The 19,833-nt window shown below is 45.4% G+C and overlaps 1 protein-coding gene and 2 long non-coding RNA genes across 3 annotated transcripts; 1 reads left to right on the top strand and 2 right to left on the bottom strand.

Annotated features, from left to right (window-relative positions):
• Positions 1–26: 26 nt before the first annotated feature.
• Positions 27–6,125, top strand: LOC127594069 (zinc finger protein 37-like). The gene is made up of 4 exons (XM_052055975.1): positions 27–177; positions 296–472; positions 5,475–6,065; positions 6,103–6,125. The coding sequence occupies exons 1-4, from the start codon at positions 147–149 to the stop codon at positions 6,123–6,125; spliced, it is 822 nt and encodes a 273-aa protein (XP_051911935.1). The 5' UTR covers positions 27–146.
• On the bottom strand, positions 567–1,418 carry LOC127593774 (uncharacterized). Its single transcript, XR_007960501.1, has 2 exons — positions 1,288–1,418; positions 567–746 (listed from the first exon to the last, which is right to left on the bottom strand). It is a non-coding gene; the product is annotated as an uncharacterized LOC127593774 (long non-coding RNA).
• Positions 6,126–6,146: 21 nt separating the features above from the next.
• Positions 6,147–6,980, bottom strand: LOC127593764 (uncharacterized). The gene is made up of 3 exons (XR_007960491.1): positions 6,831–6,980; positions 6,502–6,746; positions 6,147–6,249 (listed from the first exon to the last, which is right to left on the bottom strand). It is a non-coding gene; the product is annotated as an uncharacterized LOC127593764 (long non-coding RNA).
• Positions 6,981–19,833: the final 12,853 nt, after the last annotated feature.

Here is a 19,833-nt window from a genome sequence, read left to right as displayed (position 1 = left end):
ACAGAACTGGCCCTCCTTACCAGTTCAGTTTCCTGAGTAGGAAGAGTCGGCTCTGTCCCTTCCTAATCAGGGCGTCCGTGTTGGTTGACCATTCCAGTTTATTGTTTAGAAGAACACCCAGGTACTTGTAGGAGGTCACCCTCTCTATGTCCGTACTCTCGATGTTCATCAGTGCAGGTGAGGACTGGTTTCTGCAGAAATCACAACCAACTTTTCCCGTGGTTGATTTTGTGGTGATTCTGCTGGCACCAGTCCATAAAGTCTCTGCACGTGTTTGTCTTCTTGTGTCGTTCAGACATCAGCGAAGATGTTTGTCCTGAGCGGCTGGGTGCTGAGCCTTCTCACATTAAAGAGGAAGAGAAGAAAAAAGAGGTATCCTACTCAAAAGAGGAAGAGGAGCAGCAGGCCCATTATATTAAAGAGGAGGAGCTCGAGCACCCTTGCACAAAAACGAAGGTGGAGGAGCCTAGAGGTAAGATCTAAAGCCTGAGCCCAACTCGAATTTAGGGCCTAAAATGTACGTCATTGCTTCAGGTCGGGTCGGGCCGGGCTTCTCTCTCGCTGACTTTTTAAAAAATAAATATCACTGTGATGTTGCTTCCCAAACAACACAGTGTGCTGAGGCGTTTCAAGGCTGTGAATAGTTTTGGCCACGAGAGACAGTGTTTTGCAAACAAACATAAGTCACCTCATCACAACACGGACTGTACTCTTACAATGGCAATTCAAAGAACTCCTTCCTGTCTCTGTCTATGATCCACCCTTCATTATTCTTTTTTGTCTCTGCAGAAACGGAACTATAAAACATGGAACTGTTTATACAGTCTTATTTAACTTCGATTTCGTTACAAAAGAGAGGCTTTAATTTGTTCACATGAATCACCCCTCCTCCTCACGAGTCCTCACAAATAAAACATGAAATTTCGTGTTTGCTTCGGGCTTGGGCCTGCAAATCAAGTTAATTGGTCGGGCTCGGGCCGGGTCTGGCTGTTTTTTTTTTGGCTCGATCTTACCTCTAGATGAGCCCCCTGACATCATAGAAGAGGAGGAGGAGGAGGTTATCCGCAAGGTGCCTTTTACTGGTGTCCTTCTGAAGAGTGCAAATGAGTCAGAGAGGTGTCGGAAACCACCAGCAAGAACCAAAAGCAGATGGCCTCCGAGCTCCACTATCAGATTGTGAAAACATGTGCGCGCGCACACACACACACACACACACACACACACACACACACACACACACACACTGATGAACAATTATAAAAAAAGACACGGCAACGCACAGAGAACTAGTGATGGGCGTCATGAAACGTGTTGACACAATGACACACTCTGTTGATACTGTGTCGCTGACCACTGACACCTGCTGGACTTTCAAAATCCCTGAAGGCAACTGTTGGGGGAAGAGTGGCCTCCTCTTCCCCGTGTATTCATAGAATTTCAGATGAGGTGAATGTTGGTTCTTCAAATACAGTAAATATTCCCATACCCGCTCCGGTTTCCTCCCACATTCCAAAAATATGCATGGCAGGCTGATTGAACACTCTAAATTGTCCCTAGGTGTGAGTGTGAGTGTGAGTGTGAATGGTTGTTCGTCTCTGTGTGCCCTGCGATTGGCTGGCAACCGATTCAGGGTGTCCCCCGCCTACTGCCCGGAGACAGCTGAGATAGGCTCCAGCAACTCCCGCGACCCTAGTGAGGATCAAGCGGTTAGGAAGATGAATGAATGAATGAATTCCCATACCCGGAATTCTATGGAAAGGAATATCCTTCACCCGGACTAAAAACCCATGCATTAACATGTTGACTACGATATTACATGTTACCGGAACTTGCGTAAGCGGAAAGTCCACTACCCGTTACCCAGATGGAGGTGTAATGCCGCGGGAGCTTAAATACACGCAACGCCCACCCGATGCGACAGAAAATACACAACGCTGTAACAAGCTTTCACTTCGCGTTTTTCGATCATCAGATTATAAACGACGAGTTTTTATTGCTATTTTTTTTTATTGATATTTTTGTATATTATTGATTGTGTTGTTACACATGCATTTTGTCAACTTGCAGGTCCATAAAGGACATATATCAGGCTCATTTCCCAAATGAGGAATTTCTGTTATCAGGACAGATTGGACAGCGCAAACACGAGTCCATACCAGAGAATATTTACTATTGTATATATTTACTTATTTTTCACTTTCTAGCTGATCAGAAATTTCCACTGCTGTGCAGTCAGGCGTCCTATCACACCCTCACAGCTCTTCTATTTGAGTTCGATACTTTCCGGTTTATCTTTTTTTTTTTCATTTACTTTGTTTATTGAACATAAAACATATACAGTAATAATTTGACAGGAGGTAAGGTAAGTAAAACAGTAAAAAGGAAAGAGAAATCAGTCATCATTCAACAGTTATTTTGTTCAAGGGAGTAGGAAGAAGTAATCTTTTGCGCGTTAACCCGAAATATTCTCTCAAATCAATGATGGTCAACGTGCACATACTTGAATTAAAATCACATGTCAAAATCTCATCTATGCATCTTAAACAGGATGGCATGTTTACACAATTCATATTGATTCATTATCTCCCATGCAATCATCAAGTTTTTGATCTTGTCTGGTTCTTCATCAGGCGGCACCATTTGGGAGTAAATAACGTTCTCTAGCAATAATGTTTACACCAAGCAGTTTCAAAGCGTTTATCACAGCACACAACTACCGTATTTTCACGACTATAAGGCGCCATTAAAAGTCTTAAATTTTCTCCAAAATGGACAGGACGCCTTATGGTGCGGAGCGTCCTTTATATGCGCTGGGTTCCAAAATCTGACTGACAGCCGACACGCTGTTTATATAGAGAAAAGGCGGAAGTGACTGTGAAAGAAGTCGGCCAATCAGGGAAGGGTGGGCGTGTATATATACATATATGGAGAGGGAAAGAGAGAGAGGACAGACAAGCTAGTCCGCCAATGGTGAAGGGTGGGCGTGTAAGTGGACGCCTCAAGCCAGTACCAACACTTGTATAGCGTGTGGCAATGTGCATTGTTGCAAAACAACTCCGGTTTTGGTTTCTAAGAACCCCTGAAAATAAATTCGACAAAGAGACATGCCTACGAAGCTCAGTTAAAACTTAAAGCCACCGGTTATGCTTTTGGCATGCGTGACCATCTCACAGCAGCGGTGAAAAATCAAGTCAAGCAAATGAAATCTGAGCTTGCCGTTATTCCCGGAGGCTTGACTAAAGAACTCCAACCGCTGGACATTGGCATCAACCGGGCGTTCAAAGTAAAGTTGCAAACAGCATGGGAACAATGATCGATGGCAAACACAACTTTACAAAGAGTGAGAGGCAGCGCTGGGCGAGTTACGCCACAATACGCAACAACGAGAGGGAACGCGGCGTTTTTGATGGATTACGGTACTTGCACAATTGTTCAATTCTTTCTACACACACACGCGCTGCCACCATGTTTCGCTCTGTTCTTTACTTTCAAATGTGGGAAAGCTTCACACGAGAGAAATGTTGACTTTGCTGTTGCTACTCCTTCTTTCCGCTCGGCAATGCGTAGCAACTCACACTAGCATGTGATGCATTCAATGACAACTGAGATGTGCAGTTCTCTGCTTCTGATACAGAGGATGAGGACTTTGATGGATTTCTGGGTGATGATTGATCGAAAACGTGAGAACATTGTACGATGGCTAAATAAAATACACCCGAACTCAGTTCTGCTTTCGTTGCCTTTTTAAAAACGTGTTTTTATCTTATCTGTATGTCTTGGCATGCTACCGTATGCTTCAAGCTAACGTGTTAGAGTGCGCGCATGCATGCCGTATGTTTAAGCTGCCGTATGTTTTACCACTGTAAAACTGCGGCTATTCGTACGATGTGTCCTGTGTATGTGTAAAATACAGAAATGTCACGCATTAATGAGACTGCGGCCATTAGTACAATGCGTCGAATAGTCGTAAAAATACGGTATTCTAAATTAAATGAATAATACCATGTTTTTATTTCATGACAACACTCAAAAAGAAGAAAGAAAAATAATAATGATAAAAAAACAGTTATCAGTAAATTCTGTTTCTTTGAAACTGTATGATCACATTATGTATTGCAATTTGTTAAACATTTAAACATTTGTTTAAGGCGTATTTTAAAGGCATTGACTTTGGGATGTTCGATTTAACCATATTTAATATACTCTGTAAATTGACCTTTTGCGAGCTGGCGAGAGCTCAGTGGACAATTTGTTCTGATGTTATCTCGTGGTCAAATTGGATAATGTATCCTGAGGCTGAATTTGAGTCTAGTTTTTAGATCAATTTCATATTTAACTATCCATCGTACCATCACTCCTACCATGAAATGGCGCGCCTTCCATCAACGACTGATCGCAGACAGACAGACTTTGACGAAAGCATGACATTACTCTGAACCTTGCAACATGACCACCACTTGAACCTTATCATGTGACCTTGACTTAAACTGTCTTAGCAAGAAAAATAATATTAACACCTTTTGCAGACATAGACCAGACAACTCTGTCAGTGCATCATTTGGCTAGATTGCGGTTTCCTGCTTCCAGCTGTGTTCCAACCAAAAGTCAAGGGCCTACAAGCAATTAGGGTTTTCGTGGAAGCCAGCATTAAGATGACTTCTAAAAAAATGTTGTAACATTAGAGCACCTGTCATCATGTTATATGAAAACAAATGTCTTTCGAAAAAAAAAGCATTGGATTAAGAAGAAAGATTAAGAAATGAAAAGAAGCCGAAAACATATGATGGAACGGTCATCCAGAAAAAGACAGGATGATGTCCATTACAGAAAGGATGTTATCCATTAGGAGTTACGCCCCACTTAGCATATATAAGACTTGCATAGAGATGTTGCCTTTGCGCATTTGTGCCTTGACCACAACAATTGCTTGTATCACACTTGTGTCCTGAATGTTCAGTAAAGCCTCTTGCAAGAACTTCTCCATTTCCAGCCTCTGATTTCACACCTCACCTCAGCCTGAATCAAACGAACGCGCAGGACCTGGGGGGAGCAGAGGACGGTGAAAGGATCCCGCCGTGTCCACAACAACCTCTCCCTCCCCCGCCTCCAACATTCTCTGTGCCTTGCCGTGTGTCTTTTTTTGATGTAGTTCATCAGGGTGTGTGTGTGTGTGTGTGTGTGTGTGTGTGTGTGTGTGTGTGTGTGTGTGTGTGTGTGTGCGCGTGTGTGCGTGTGCGTGTGCGTGTGTGTGCGCGTGTGTGTGCGTGTGTGTGTGTGCGCGTGTGTGTGCGCGTGTGTGTGCGTGTGTGTGTGTGTGTGTGTGTGTGTGTGTGCGCACACGCGTGCGCACATCACGTGCTCATAGGTATCTTGGGATATCTGATATGTATCTGTGTTGATTGGGCTCTTCTAATAACCGCCATTCTAAATCTAAACCATAATTCCACATGTGTTTGTCTTCTTGTGTCTTTCAGACATCAGCAAAGATGTTTGTCCTAAGCGGCTGGATGCAGAGTCTTCTCACATTAAAGAGGAAGAGGAGAAAAAAGAGATCTCCCACTTAAAAGAGGAAGTGGAGCAGCAGGCCCAATATATTAAAGAGCAGGAGCTACAGCACCGTTGCACGAAGGTGGAGGTGGATGAGCCCCCTGACATCAAAGAAGAGGAGGAGGAGGTTATCTGCAAGGTGCCATTTACTGGTGTCCTTCAGAAGAGTATAAATGAGGCGGACAGAGAGGCTCCAAGGACCAGCTCATGTCAACACATGACAACAAAAGGTGTTGGAAACCACCAGGAAGAATCAAAAGTATCTCCACGATCAGAAAGTGACAACATGTCATTAAATGCAGATGAGGAGGATGAAGATGACTCTGAAGGTGATCTGACAAGTAACACAGACAACAAACCCTGGAAATGTTCTCACTGTGGGAAAATGTATGCTTGTAAAAGTGCTTTGGAATTCCACATCAGAACACATACTGGTGCGACACCGTTCACCTGTTCAAACTGTGGCCGTAAATTCTCTTGTAAGGCAAGCTTAAAAATCCACACAAGAATCCACACCGGTGAAAAACCTTTTGCTTGCACAGTTTGTGGGCAAAGATTTTCTGAGAAGGGAAAGTTAACAAACCACGTAAGAACCCACACTGGTGAGAAACCTTTTGCCTGCGCAGTTTGTGGGCAAAGATTTTCTGAAAAGGGAAGCTTAAAAATACACACAAGAATACACACTGGTGAGAAACCGTTTACCTGCGCAGTTTGTGGCCAAATATTCTCTCGTAAGGGAACCTTAAAAATACACACAAGAATACACACTGGTGAGAAACCTTTTGCCTGCGCAGTTTGTGACCAAAGATTCTCTCATAAGGGAAGCTTCAAACGTCACACAAGAAGACACTCTGGTGAGAAACCTTTTGCATGCACCGACTGCGGGCAAAGATTCTCTCAGAAGGTAATCTTAAAAATACATACAAGAACCCACGCTGGTGAGAAACCGTTTACCTGCGCAGTTTGTGGCCAAATATTCTCTCGCAAGGGAAACTTAACATGTCACACAAGAACCCACACTGGTGAGAAACCTTTTGCTTGCACAGTTTGTGGGCAAAGATTTTCTGAGAAGAGAAAGTTAACAAACCACGTAAGAGCCCACACTGGTGAGAAACCTTTTGCCTGCGCAGTTTGTGGCCAAAGATTTACTGAGAAGGCAAGCTTAAAAATACACACAAGAATACACACTGGTGAGAAACCTTTTGCCTGCGCAGTTTGTGGCCAAAGATTCTCTCGTAAGGGATACGTAAAAATTCACACAAGAACCCACACTGGTGAGAAACCTTTTGCCTGCGCAGTTTGTGGCCAAAGATTCTCATGGAAGCATCAGATTAAGAATCACAAGTGTGATGATGAGACAAGCAGTCATCATTGAAGTTTTCACTTCTCACCCAAGAAGGTTTCAGGTTTGCATGCACCAAGGCTGATAGTATTTTATCCACCTTATTACTGGGATGCTGACGTTTTCCTTGAGTGCATTGAAAAGTTTTATTTGGTTGTTGTAATGATTTAGAAAATTTAGCATTTTCATCAGGGAATCTTCATGAGTTAGTTTTCATTTGGTTAGAGTTGTGTTTTTTTAAAATGTAGTTTGTTGTGAGGAGGTTTAGACATTTGTCTTTGTTTTTTATTTTCCTCTTCAAAATTCAACAGTCCTTGAATTGTAGAAAATGTATTTTTCTCTTCAATTCTGCTACATGTGCTCATTTCTCACAACCCACTTGCTGTCAATCACCTTTGGAGGTGCTCAGAATTGAAAGGCCAGTTGGGAGTTTTTTTTCACGAGCAATGAACCAATATAAATCTAATCTGTGCACAACATGCTAATTTGTGTCTGTTTGATGTAAATGTTAGTGTCCTATCCTGTATCATTTGGGCCATGAATAAACCTTAACAAATGTCAGTGTCATTACTGTTGCATGTTATGCTTTTTGAAAAATAACAGAACCAAATATTCACTCATTTTGTGTCAGTTTAAACTTTCCTGGGTTCTGTGTAATTGTCTTTTGTCCGCTCCACTTCCTGGAAAACCCCTGGACTTCTTCTGATCCAGTCTGTGCCACAGTACACAGGAATGAAAATACCTCTGAGGTCAAGGTTCCTTAGCTTCTCTTTCAGAGGCTTCATCATGGTGCGCGGATCACTTTGCCTTGGTCATTGCCACAAGTTTCACACTTGCATCCACTTGCATTTTGTATTCTCCAGTGAAAAAAACTGCAAAGTCTGTTTTTATCTGTTCCATTGTCCTTCAGTGTTGCTCTCAGCCTGTTGTTAGCCCGTTCGCCCAACGTGTAATTACGAGTGACACGGTTTAAAATCAGCCATTTTGGTGCCCTCAGCACAAATGCTTTGTCGTGCCCCCCCGCCGGCTCTCCCAACGACCTGTCACAAATGAATAATATCTGGGTATTTGTCAGTTTTGCTTTAGTTTACAACATATTTAGCCAAAATATTTTACAAAATGTGGCAGTCCTGTGCCCCAGTGGTTAGCTCATCGGCCTCACAGTGCAGAGGTCGTAGGTTCGATCCCGGCCCCGACCTCCCTGTGTGGAACTTACATGTACTCCCCAGGCCTGCGTGGGTTTTCTCCGGGTACTCTGGTTTCCCCTCCACATTCCAAAAACATGCATGGCTGGCTGATTTCACACTCAAAATGTCTCCCTACGTGTGAGTGTGAGCTTTGATGGTTGTTTGTAGCAGAAAAAAAGTTATACTGGAGATCTAATTCATTTGCAGTGCGTTCTCTGAGCTGGATAGGGTTTCTTGTGCGCTGAGAGTGTGCGACCAGTGTGCAGTTGCGCATCTTAGAGAGAACATTGGTGCCGTTGCATCTCTGGTAAAAGTAAATCTAAATGAAAGATACCATTCATTGTATTGCCTCACGCCGGAAACTTCGATTGCCTTATGCTCTGAGACAATTAACTCGCTGGTGCTGCCTTTGGGAGGAGTTTTGTTTCTTGGATGCACACAATGTCTACATTTTCTTCACTCAGCAAGTTCTCTCGTAGTGGCAGTTCTCGGTTGCTACCGTTTGCATTCCATTGAAGGATATGCGTATTCGACCATTTGATCCCGGTGGTCTTGGGGTCAAGTCGTGGCTGAGTTGTTTGGGCGTTGTTGCTTGACGGTTGGGGACTTACGCAATGGGGGCATCTCCACCGGTGTAACTGTACGGCATCTCGAGCTAGGCTGTGGGTGAGCAACATGCAGTTGAAATGGAATTTGCTTTTGCAACTTGAGGAGACCAGTCTATGGGCCCCCTGCCGGACTCGTCTCTGGCACTCAGCACATCGTGCTCCTTCAAGTATAATGTCTGCATTTGGCTGGGGTGCTGCGTCGGAAGTTGATGGAAGAGCGGATGTGGGTGGAGGCAGTGTGGTAGTGTCCTTGGAGGGGACACCGTTACAGCAAAACCTGTACAGTATTATACCTATATTTGTGCCTCGTTTTATATTGGATTCTTCTTTCATTAAAAAAATGAAAATACATATATTTTTAGCTGTATTTCAATGTTGGTGTTTCACTATTCAAACAAAAGTGACCAAACGGCGTGTTTTTGTACTTGCTATATCTCTTTTAACGTAATATTGAGTCACCAAAAGAGCAACGGACAACACTGCGGTGAAGCTGCAAATGTCCTAATTCGTTTCAAGGCCTGCCCCCCCTCCCCAAATTCAGACAGAAATGTTTTATTAATATGCATCAAAATATGTAACAAACAAATGTTACAATTACATTATTGCACTATAAAGTGCAAATGCTGGAACCAGAACTTGCTAATGAGCGACGGGTAGATGGTCCGGAGCTCATTCTTGTAGGTTTTGAGGACCTCCACATACCGCTCCTTGGTGACTTTCACTGCTGCGCCAGATTCTTCGTTGAAGATTGGTCCAGTGATGCCTCTGGCCGAGATTTCTGGTTCCAGCAAGACGGAGGGAGTTCTCACAACTCAAACCTGTCCCGAGATTGGCTGAAAGAGAACTTCGCAGGCCGAGTCATCAGTCTCAAGACTGATTTTGAGTGGGCACTCCATAGCCCAGACCTAAGCCCCCCAGATTTTTTTCTTTGGGGCTATCTTAAGGACAGAGTCTACGCAGGGAAACCCAGAACCATCACGGAACTCAAGAAAGCCATCAGGGAGGAGATGAGAGTCATTACAAATTCAGTCTGTAAGAACGTCATGGACAACTTTGTGCTGCGCCTCAAGAAATGCACGGAGATAAAACGGCGAAGACCCTCATGTTTTGATGTGATGTTTTGAATATAATAAACTAGTTATGGCCAAAGTTTCATTTCATTCGAACAAAACACTAAGAAATGGGGCCTAATTAGAGTTGGGGCCCATTTTTTGGGGTCACCCTGTATAAACCCAAATACTAAAGTTTGAACTTCGTGCAAAATGTGAAAAAAAAAAGTATTTTTTCACTAAAAGTCACCTGTCAGTGGCAGCCTCGCCCCTCTTAAAGCGCCAGGTAAATATTGTACATCAATATGGGTTTCCCTGGATGAAATATGTTTGTTTTCTTCATGATTTTTACGGTCCTTTGACCCAATTTATACTAGTGATGATACAAATGGAAGTGGAGTCGCGAGTCATGCCCCGCACAAAGGGGGCGTGGTTAAATGGAGCCCGAATCGAGGCCCCTCTTGTTTTTTCCTCATATCACGTGACCATAGGTAAACGAGGCCCCGTTTTCAGCGATCACGTGACTGACTCACATCGTGATTCGCGCTCAATAAACAGGCGCAGAAAACAGGAAGAGTCCCCGCATGACTGTCTGACGTCAGTCTTGGATCATTGCTACGCTACTTCGACTGCTTGAGAATGGAGGCGGAGCCACCCAAAAGGCGAAGGACCACGAGTTTGGGAGCATTTCAAACAGATATCTCCCAACAATGCGAGAGGGTTTTCTCAAAGGCAGGGGAAATCATATCCAAAAAAAGGAATCGACTGAGCCCCTACACAGTAATTTTATTCCTGAACAAAAATCAATAAAATATACCATTCCCTCTATCCAATGTGTGTCCCAGTTACACAAGCACATCAAGTAACTGAACATACAACTGACAAATATACGGACAATATTTCATGGACAAAACTTCCATTATTTTGTGCACAGATTTACTTACTGGTTTGTTGCCTGTTAACCACATAACATCTGCGTTACATCAAATGACCAGCAGATGTCAGCACTTAAATGAGCTATTAAATGAAAATGGGACCTCGATTGATCAGCCTTTTGGCGAAGCAATTGGCCTAAAAGACTCGATACATTCACGGGCATCCCGCCATCACTACTTATACCCGTGGACGAGGGATTAATATCTCGTTGTGTCCAAGGACCGGCAACCCGAGGCCAAGGCCAAGGACTTGACTCCGAGGCAAAGGCCAAGGACCAAGGACCGACTTTCGGTCCTCGAGGCCAAGAACCGGCTCGAGGACCACAACACTGTGAATTATATTGTCCAAAATTGAAATTTGAAGACACCTACATACCCTGGATTGCATGTGCAATTCATGGTCAGTATGGAGCCAGTCTTCTTATTCACACATACCCATGCATGATAACAATGAGATTTTTGTCCCTGCCTTTGACGAGGCAAGACATCGGCTTTCAGGAAACAAAAGTCAATTTTCAGCAGCTTGATGAAAAACAACCAACCATGGCCACATATCACATAATTATAAGCATCAAGACTCTTGTAGGCTTTGAGAGTCTCGTGTGTGAAAATGCGAGAGGTATTTATCAAATACAGGCAGCGGGGCGTGAGTGGACCTGTTCACCGACGAGTAATGATGGGACGATGATACCTGTCAGAGATTTTCTCGGACAAAGTTAAATAAACGACTCGGCACACAGGAAAATTGTCTTCAATATCGGCGGGAGCGGACCTCTGTGAGCGAACGACGGTTGTTGCTCCGCGATCACACTCAAAATCCCGTCTCCGCGAGTTCCACATTTTATTGTAACATAGGCAAAATACAAGAAAAACACTGCCCCCAATATTTGCATGCCGCACCCCCGGTCGGGCACCTCAGTAGTGATTGGTTACCTGTTTTTCAACCTCGAACCACCAGTACATAGGCGCCTTTTCTGGCTGGTCTACATCGAATTAGCATGCTGTAGACTTTGCGGATGGTCAATGTCGTCTGGGCGCGACGGGTTTTCTCAACTCGTCTTTTGTTGCTCAACCGCTGTTCCCGGATTATTCATTCCCCTTTTGTGACCGAGTTTCGCCTTCTCCCCTGTGGTCGCCCACCTGTATTGACGTGCTAATTGTGGGCTTCAACAGCCGGCCTTTGTGTGTAGGCATTTGGGGGTGCCGGGTATGCACCCAAACGCTTCGATGCGCCCAAATAAATGAAACTTTAAAAATGATACATTTTTGCTCATAGATTCTTCTAACAATACCTCAAGGAGTGTATTGACTCCACTTCACAAACAGCACTATATTGACACTGGGTTGGTCACCCAAAAGTGACCCCTGCAGTAGTTATAAAATCATTGCAGGTAAAGAAATTCTTTGTTTGTGAAACTGCTAAACTGAGTTAGTATGTAAACTATAGCAATTTTGAGTTACAATTCCAATTTTTAACTAATGTAGATGTAGCCGGGTCTTTGGAAAGACTGGACTGGACACAAAATAATTTTTAGGTGGACTTTATTCCCGACTGAACAATGAAAAATTGTTCAGCATTAAGATGAAAGACTGAGATGTTAACTGAATTTTAAAAGAGGTCAAAAGGGACCTAAGAGATCAAAGAAAATCATTTAACAGATTCCAGACAATTACGCCACAATAGTCCAAGCGGACACCAACTGGCTAGCCCTGGACCGACTATTTTCTGCTGCCCAGGTGCTAACAACGTCATGAAGTGGTCCGGCGATCTTAGAGAAGCCTTCCACAAATCTCCGATAATAGCTACAAAAGCCTAAGAAAGACCTGAGTTCCTTTACTATAGTGGGAATAGGCCACTGTTTCACTGCACTTATTTTATCTGGGTCTGTTTTTATGCCTTCCGCAGACACCTGGTGGCCCAGAAACTTCACTTCTGTTTTTAGGAAGTGACATTTCTCAATCTTTACCTTAAGGCCTGTGTCCCTCAATCGCTTCAGAACTGTCTCTAGTCTCACGAGATGGTCATGGAAGGTTGGTGAGAAGACGTCGCTTTTTGATCCTTCGATGTCGGCTCTTCCTATCATTGTGAAGCAGAATTCACCAAGCGTTGGATTGTTCACCCACTAATAGGGAACGTGAGCTGGGTTTAGACCGTCGTGAGACAGGTTAGTTTTACCCTACTGATAATGTGTTGTCGCGATAGCAATCCTGCTCAGTACGAGAAGAACCGCAGGTTCAGACATTTGGTGTATGTGCTTGGCTGAGGAGCCAATGGTGCGAGGCTACCATCTGCGGGATTATGACTGAACGCCTCTAAGTCAGAATCCCGCCTAGACGTGCCGATACCGTAGCGCCGCCGCCCCCCGGTTGGTCAAGGTTAGCGGCTCCGGCCGCGCGGAACGCCGTTCGACACTGGGCTGGGGTGCGCCCGGATGATGGGTGCCCCCTCTCCGGTTTATCACACCGCATGTTTGTGGAGAGCATGGTGCTAAATGACTTGCAAACGACCTGATTCTGGGTCAGGGTGTCGTACGTAGCAGAGCAGCTCCCTCGCTGCGATCTATTGAAAGTCATCCCTCGATCCAACCTTTTGTCGGCCGGTCCCCCTCCCCCCTCCCGAGCGCGACGACAGCGACGACGGGGGGACCCGCCGAGCGCCGCAGCTGAAGAGATCCGCGGGAAGGGCGCGGCGCGCGTCCAGAGTCGCCGCCGACACCCGCCGAAACCCGACACCCTCGCACCGACCCGCCTTCGCGCGGGGCCGGCGCGGACGCCCGGCGGGGAGCGGGCGAAGCGGCCGGGACGGGGGCCGGGTGGCCAGCGCGCCGGGGGGGCTCGCGCCCCCGCCGTCGCACCGCCTGCCCGGCCGCGCCGTCCGCGTCCGACTCCGCCCGCCTGACCCCCGCCGGGGCGGCTCCGCGCCCGCACCCCGGCTCCGGCGGCGGCGAGGGGCGGGCGGCGGGGCGGCTGCTCCCCCAGCCGCGGCGCGCGCCCAGCCCCGCTTCGCCCCCCAGCCCGACCGACCCAGCCCTTAGAGCCAATCCTTGTCCCGAAGTTACGGATCTGACTTGCCGACTTCCCTTACCCACCTTGTTCTAACATGCCAGAGGCTGTTCACCTTGGAGACCTGCTGCGGATATGGGTACGGCCTGGCGCGAGATTTACACCTTCTCCCCCGGATTTTCAAGGGCCGACGGGGGCTCACCGGACGCCGCCGGAACCGCGACGCTTTCCAGAGCACGGGCCCCTCTCTCGGGGCGAACCCATTCCAGGGCGCCCTGCTCTTCACCAAGAAAAGAGAACTCTCCCCGGGGCACCCGCCGGCTTCTCCGAGATCGTTTGCGTTACCGCACTGGGCGCGGGCGCGTCGCGCGCCGGAGCCGTCGCCTCCCCCCCGCCCGCCCTCGCGGGCGGGGCGGGGATAAAGGCGCCGGACCGACGGCGCGCCGCAACCGCGCGCCCCTCTCCGCCCTTCCAGGTTCGGGGATCTGAACCCGACTCCCTTTCGATCGACCGGGGGCGACGTAGGCCATCGCCCCGCGCTTCCGAACGGCGTTCGCCCATCCCTTAGGACCGACTGACCCATGTTCAACTGCTGTTCACATGGAACCCTTCTCCACTTCGGCCTTCAAAGCTCTCGTTTGAATATTTGCTACTACCACCAAGATCTGCACCCGCGGCGGCTCCACCCGGGCCCGCGCCCGAGGCTTCCGTGCTCACCGCGGCGGCCTTCCAAATAGACCAGTACGATCTGAAACGCCAAGTCACTCATTGTAGTCTGCATTAGTCGCTGAAAAGTGGCGGGCGCATTACACAACCCAAAAGGCATTCTAAGGTACTCATAAAGACCAAAAGGTGTGGTAAATGCCGTTTTGTGTTTATCCTTCTCATGTACTGCCACCTGATGGTACCCACTGGCGAGATCAAGTGTGGAAAAGAACTTGGCGCCACTTAGAGCATCCAGGCTTTCATCGATACGGGGGAGCGGAAAAGCATCCCGCCTCGTTTTCGAGTTGAGCCTCCTATAATCAACGCAAAGTCTCAAACTGCCATCTGATTTTCGGACCAAGACGACTGGTGAAGCATAGGAACTTGAACTCTCTTGAATAACACCTTTCCTCAACAACTCTGATATATGTTCTTTGACTTCCTGATACTGATTAGGTGGGATACGACGGTATGCTTGGTTTACTGGGATTTCATCAACCACGGGGATTTCATGTTTAACCCTGTCAGTAAATCCCAAGTCCTCGTCTTGTAGAGCAAAGACATCCGCATACTTTGTCAGGAGCCCCCTAAACTCTGCCTGTTGGGTCGTTGTACCACCTATGTCCAACCGGTCTAGTAAGCCCTGTACGTCACAGTTTGACTTTGGAACACTTTTCCGACTAATTGTGACTTCCTCGTGGTTGGCCGAAATCTGTCGAAAATTTACTTCTAAGGTATCGCCTTCCCTACACTGACACTGACTTAGAATACCTAGCCGTGTTCTTGGAGCTACCCAGATGTCCTCTGGAGACAAGTTGACGACTTGGACTGGGAAAACATTGCTGTGGGAAGGGACTACTGTTGGTACCACAATCAATCCTCCTGGTAATTGGCTATTTCCAGGTTCAAGCAGCATGCTTACAGCATCATTGGACGACCTCTTTAGGCCCCGTGCGTACACTGTTGCGACGGAAAAAAACGGTACTCTAACTTTGCTTGTTCCTATGACACGAGCAGCTGAAACCTTCTCTACCAACTCTGTTTCTTGCACGCGCTGAAAGGCCTCTTTCCAGGCAAAATCCAATTCACCACCTAAAGTGGTGTCGAACTGTGCCAATGCCAATTGTTGACATCGCTTGACAATGTTCATTCCAATAATACCCTGAAAAGATTTGCCAGCCTCATCTGTGTTATCTTGGATAACTAGGAATCCACACTCAGGGATCCTGACTCCCATTGCCTGCACGTCCAACTCAACATAACCTAAATAGGGTAGAGGCAAGTTATTTGCTGCGGTTAGTTTAAGCCATTTAGCAGTACAGTGCATATCTTTATCTCCTCCATTAAGACAGTTTCTGAAAAAACTTTCTGTGAGGGTACTTACATTGCTTCCAGAGTCAAGTATGCATCGCAAGGGGACTCCACCAATCTGTATGTCTACTTCAGGGCATTTGCCTACAGCCCTCTCTATAAAATGTTCTCTCGTCAAAAAAATGCCTGAACCTTCACTCCGACCCCTCACTGCCCGGCTCACAACAGTGGAGGATTCCCGTTTCTCTGGACTGGCGGGCTGGGGACAGTCGGATGTTTGGGTTTGCGTGTCACCGGACATTGCCTGGCAATATGTCCAACACCTCCACATCGCAGACAAATTGGTTGGCCGTCACTCGTATATTTGGGTTGAACCTTAGGTCTGCTATTGGTCATGGTGAGTCCTCGGACGGCATTTGTCAATTCACTAATAGCCTTTCCCTGTTGGGCAATTATTTTAACTACTTCCTGCAGGGTCACGGATAAGTCAGTTTGGACTTCAGTGGTTTTGTCTCTCTTCGCTAAAGTCCTATCCTGGTGGTCACTAACCAGGTTTCTGTTCTGTGCAACGCTAGTGTGAGGTGGTTGGTCTTCAAGGGCCCACATCATTGCCTCCTTTCTCACATCGAATAGACTACTTTCCGGTCTCTCTCTGAGCAGCCTACGCAGTTCACGCCTCAAGGTGGAGTCTCGCAGTCCCTCCACGAACTGATCTCTAAGAGCGATCTGAGCATTAGATACCACATTAGGCAACTGTTGGAGGGCTGAATTGAGCAGCTGTGAGAGAGCATGTGAAAATTCGCGCACTCCTTCTCCATCAAGTTGTCTGCGAGCATAAAAAGCGTGTGGAAGTTGCGGCACTGTACGGTTTTCTCGAAAGGCTTCACGCAAACATGAAAACACGTCACTGGGCTTCTTAGGTTGCCCTCGCATGCAAAATTTGACCTCCTCTAGAGCTGAACCTTTTAACAGTGAAAGAATGAAGTCTACTTGGTCTTCCTCCTGTAAACCTCTCATTCTTATTGCTCGTTCCACTTCCTCGATAAACTCATCGACAGTGTCCACATCTTCCCCATTCTTCCCACAAAAAGGTACAACTTGTTTTTCCTTTGAGATGTAAACAATTGATCTTGTCTGAACATTACCCAAATTTGCAAGGCTTGACATGAGAGCCTCCTGTTTCCGATTGAGTTCTCTAATCTGTGACTGTAATGCGGTCACACAGTTAGCTTCCTCACCCAATTGTAAGGAACTTGGGTCCTCCTCGCTGTAGGTTCCTGCTAGAATGGCAGCTGCTTGCACGTTGTCCTCTGACATTTTCAGGTCTCCGTTCCAATGTATTTAATGCAGCAAAGCGCAACAGTCACAAAAAGTCAATCCGTTTCTCTTCTGACAGCTTTGAAGACTCCCTCGCGTCCAGTGATGCGTGTCGATGCGAGGCTGTTCCACATTCAACCACACGAACCACCGGCTGTACACGAAGGCCTTACTCCATCGACACTCCACACTATGGCGTCAGGACTGCTTCACTTCTCACCACTACTGTTGTCTATTATACTTAAACTCACAATCTCAGAACTTAATAGGGAATCCCACTTCTGACACCAAAATTGTGTAGCCGGGTCTTTGGAAAGACTGGACTGGACACAAAATAATTTTTAGGTGGGCTTTATTCCCGACCGAACAATGAAAAATTGTTCAGCATTAAGATGAAAGACTGAGATGTTAACTGAATTTTAAAAGAGGTCAAAAAGGGACCTAAGAGATCAAAGAAAATCATTTAACAGATTACAGACAATTACGCCACAATAGACAACAGCAGTGGCTTGCTTAATAGGAACACAGAAATAAAAATACATTATTTACAAGTCACAATACTTCTTAGTGCAGAACAAATAATCATTACAACCCAATGTTTTGAGATGCAGCCACACTTACTCGATATGTTCCGGTGTGTTGGGTGTGTACAAAGCACGTGGTCAAACATAAATTATCTCCCCTCTAAAGAACAGATAACAGTTCATATAATTTACAGTAAAAAAACATATTTACATCTTATAACATTGCAACACTTACGCTGTACAGTTGTTCACACGACTCACGAGTGGTAGATGTCAAACTCCAACCCAAACCACTCCAGATATTGTGCTCTACAAATACCATTCAAGTTGGGACCTACAGTGGGCACAGTTCAGCGACTACCCTCCTTTATGTGCATGTCACCCTTTCTGGTTTGATTCTCACACGCTGCATATGTTCCCGCGTGTTTTGATCTAGTGTGGCTCTTAAAGTGACAGTGCTACATTTGTTAAACAAGGAAGCCTTCACTACAAGCATCTAAGTAAGGTTCACCTGGTTACATAGAAAATGTTGGTTAAATCATGTGAAATAAAAGACAAGAGTGATGAGTTTGTGTTTTTTTTGAGGAACACAATTTTTTGGAGTGTCTCTGCTCCAAGGTGATTTCTCCACTTCGACACCAGCTCTACAGCCTCAGAAAATACTCTTTCACATGGTTCAGATGATAATAGTGAGCAGAGAGTTTTCAATGATTGAATTGATGCAGATGTGGATATGTTTTCTGTTTCAATTTCTGTTTCCAGTTCCAATATATGTAAAGGGTCTTGGTTTCTGGGTGTTTGCTTCTGACAGGCAGCGTTGAACTTCAATTGTGGAGGATCTCCCAATTATAAGATAAAATGAATAAAGCAACTGTAAGGCTCTTTAACTGACTATCATATATATAACAGGTCATTCACTTGATAAACTGATAAAGTGGGTGCAATGCGCCACCGTAAAAAAATGTATATAACAGTAAACAATGCTCAAAGGAGAAATATATTTACCAAGATCAAAAGTATTCCACACTGGGGGAAATTTCTGAGAACGATCCATAATTTCGCTAAACTCCAGCCAACAAACCCACAACATGTTGATACAGTTTGTGTCCTTATGAACACACTTTGGCGCAGCACATTCAAACGATTCAGTTCCTGGATTGGTCACGTGATTCCTTCTTAAAGCAATACACGCACCAATACGGGGTTTCACTCTTGAGCTCTTGGCACTGTGCTAACATACCAGTGTCGCTCATCTCATCACTACTGACGACTGCTTTTGCTTCCGAGGTGCGCGCATCTTCATAACGTCACTGATGTTTGCAAACCTTGAAATTGGTTATAATGAAGTGTCGCCAAGTTTATCTAACCCCGCCCCCAGAAGATGCTCATTGGATGTTCAATGCTCCCTTTCAGATGTGCCGGATATGTCCTCACTGCATTCGTTCATTTTAATTCACCAGTTGTGTTTCTAGACAGAGCAACTGCCAAATCTTACCCAGTTGGATTTTTTCCGAATCTTTCAAGGGTGTCCAAATCCGGTCCACGCTGTGTTTTAGATGTCTCCTTCCTCCAACACAACCGATTCAATTGATCACACACACACAACTAAAATCACTTCATGCCTTCTTTCAGCCATTCGGAATCTACGAACATAAAACATGTCCAAGCAATTATGAAACAACAGAATGCAATTTAGGTCATCTTAACATGAAATAATATGATGCTCAAACATAAAATGATAATAATATAACATAAGCTTAAACAACTATCATTCTTTCTATTCTAAATTGGCAATAAAAAAGCGGATTTTTTTATTATAACACACATACAAAAAAATGTTTAACTTTTCTCAACTGGTGGTAAAGGGTCAAAAAGTACACTGATTCATAGCTCATGTTGGTCCACAGAAAATACTCCTGTGATCAGCAATGTTGATTCCACCTGTCACATTCTTCTGGCAGATTGGTTGTTGATCGAACACATTTATGGATGAACTGATATGACACAGTTACTAAAAACACAGTTGAAGATGTGCTTTCGTACGTCTTCCAAAAAAAAAGATCCCGATTTGCTTCATATAGTTTGTTGTGAAAACACTCTCAAGTAACAATTTGGAGTAATTCAACAGAAAATAAGTGTGTGCGCAATTATAACATGCTGGATCGGGGGCCTAGAGGACCAAAGATGCCCACCCCTGGTCTCTCTATTAATACAATACAATACAATACAATACAATACAATACAATACAATACAATACAATACAATACAATACAATACAATACAATACAATACAATACAATACAA

This window comes from Hippocampus zosterae, chromosome 21 (genome assembly GCF_025434085.1).
Source record: "Hippocampus zosterae strain Florida chromosome 21, ASM2543408v3, whole genome shotgun sequence".
NCBI lineage: Eukaryota > Metazoa > Chordata > Actinopteri > Syngnathiformes > Syngnathidae > Hippocampus > Hippocampus zosterae.
The sequence above is the reverse complement of the archived record's forward strand: the minus strand, read 5'-3'. Positions and strand labels throughout refer to the sequence as shown.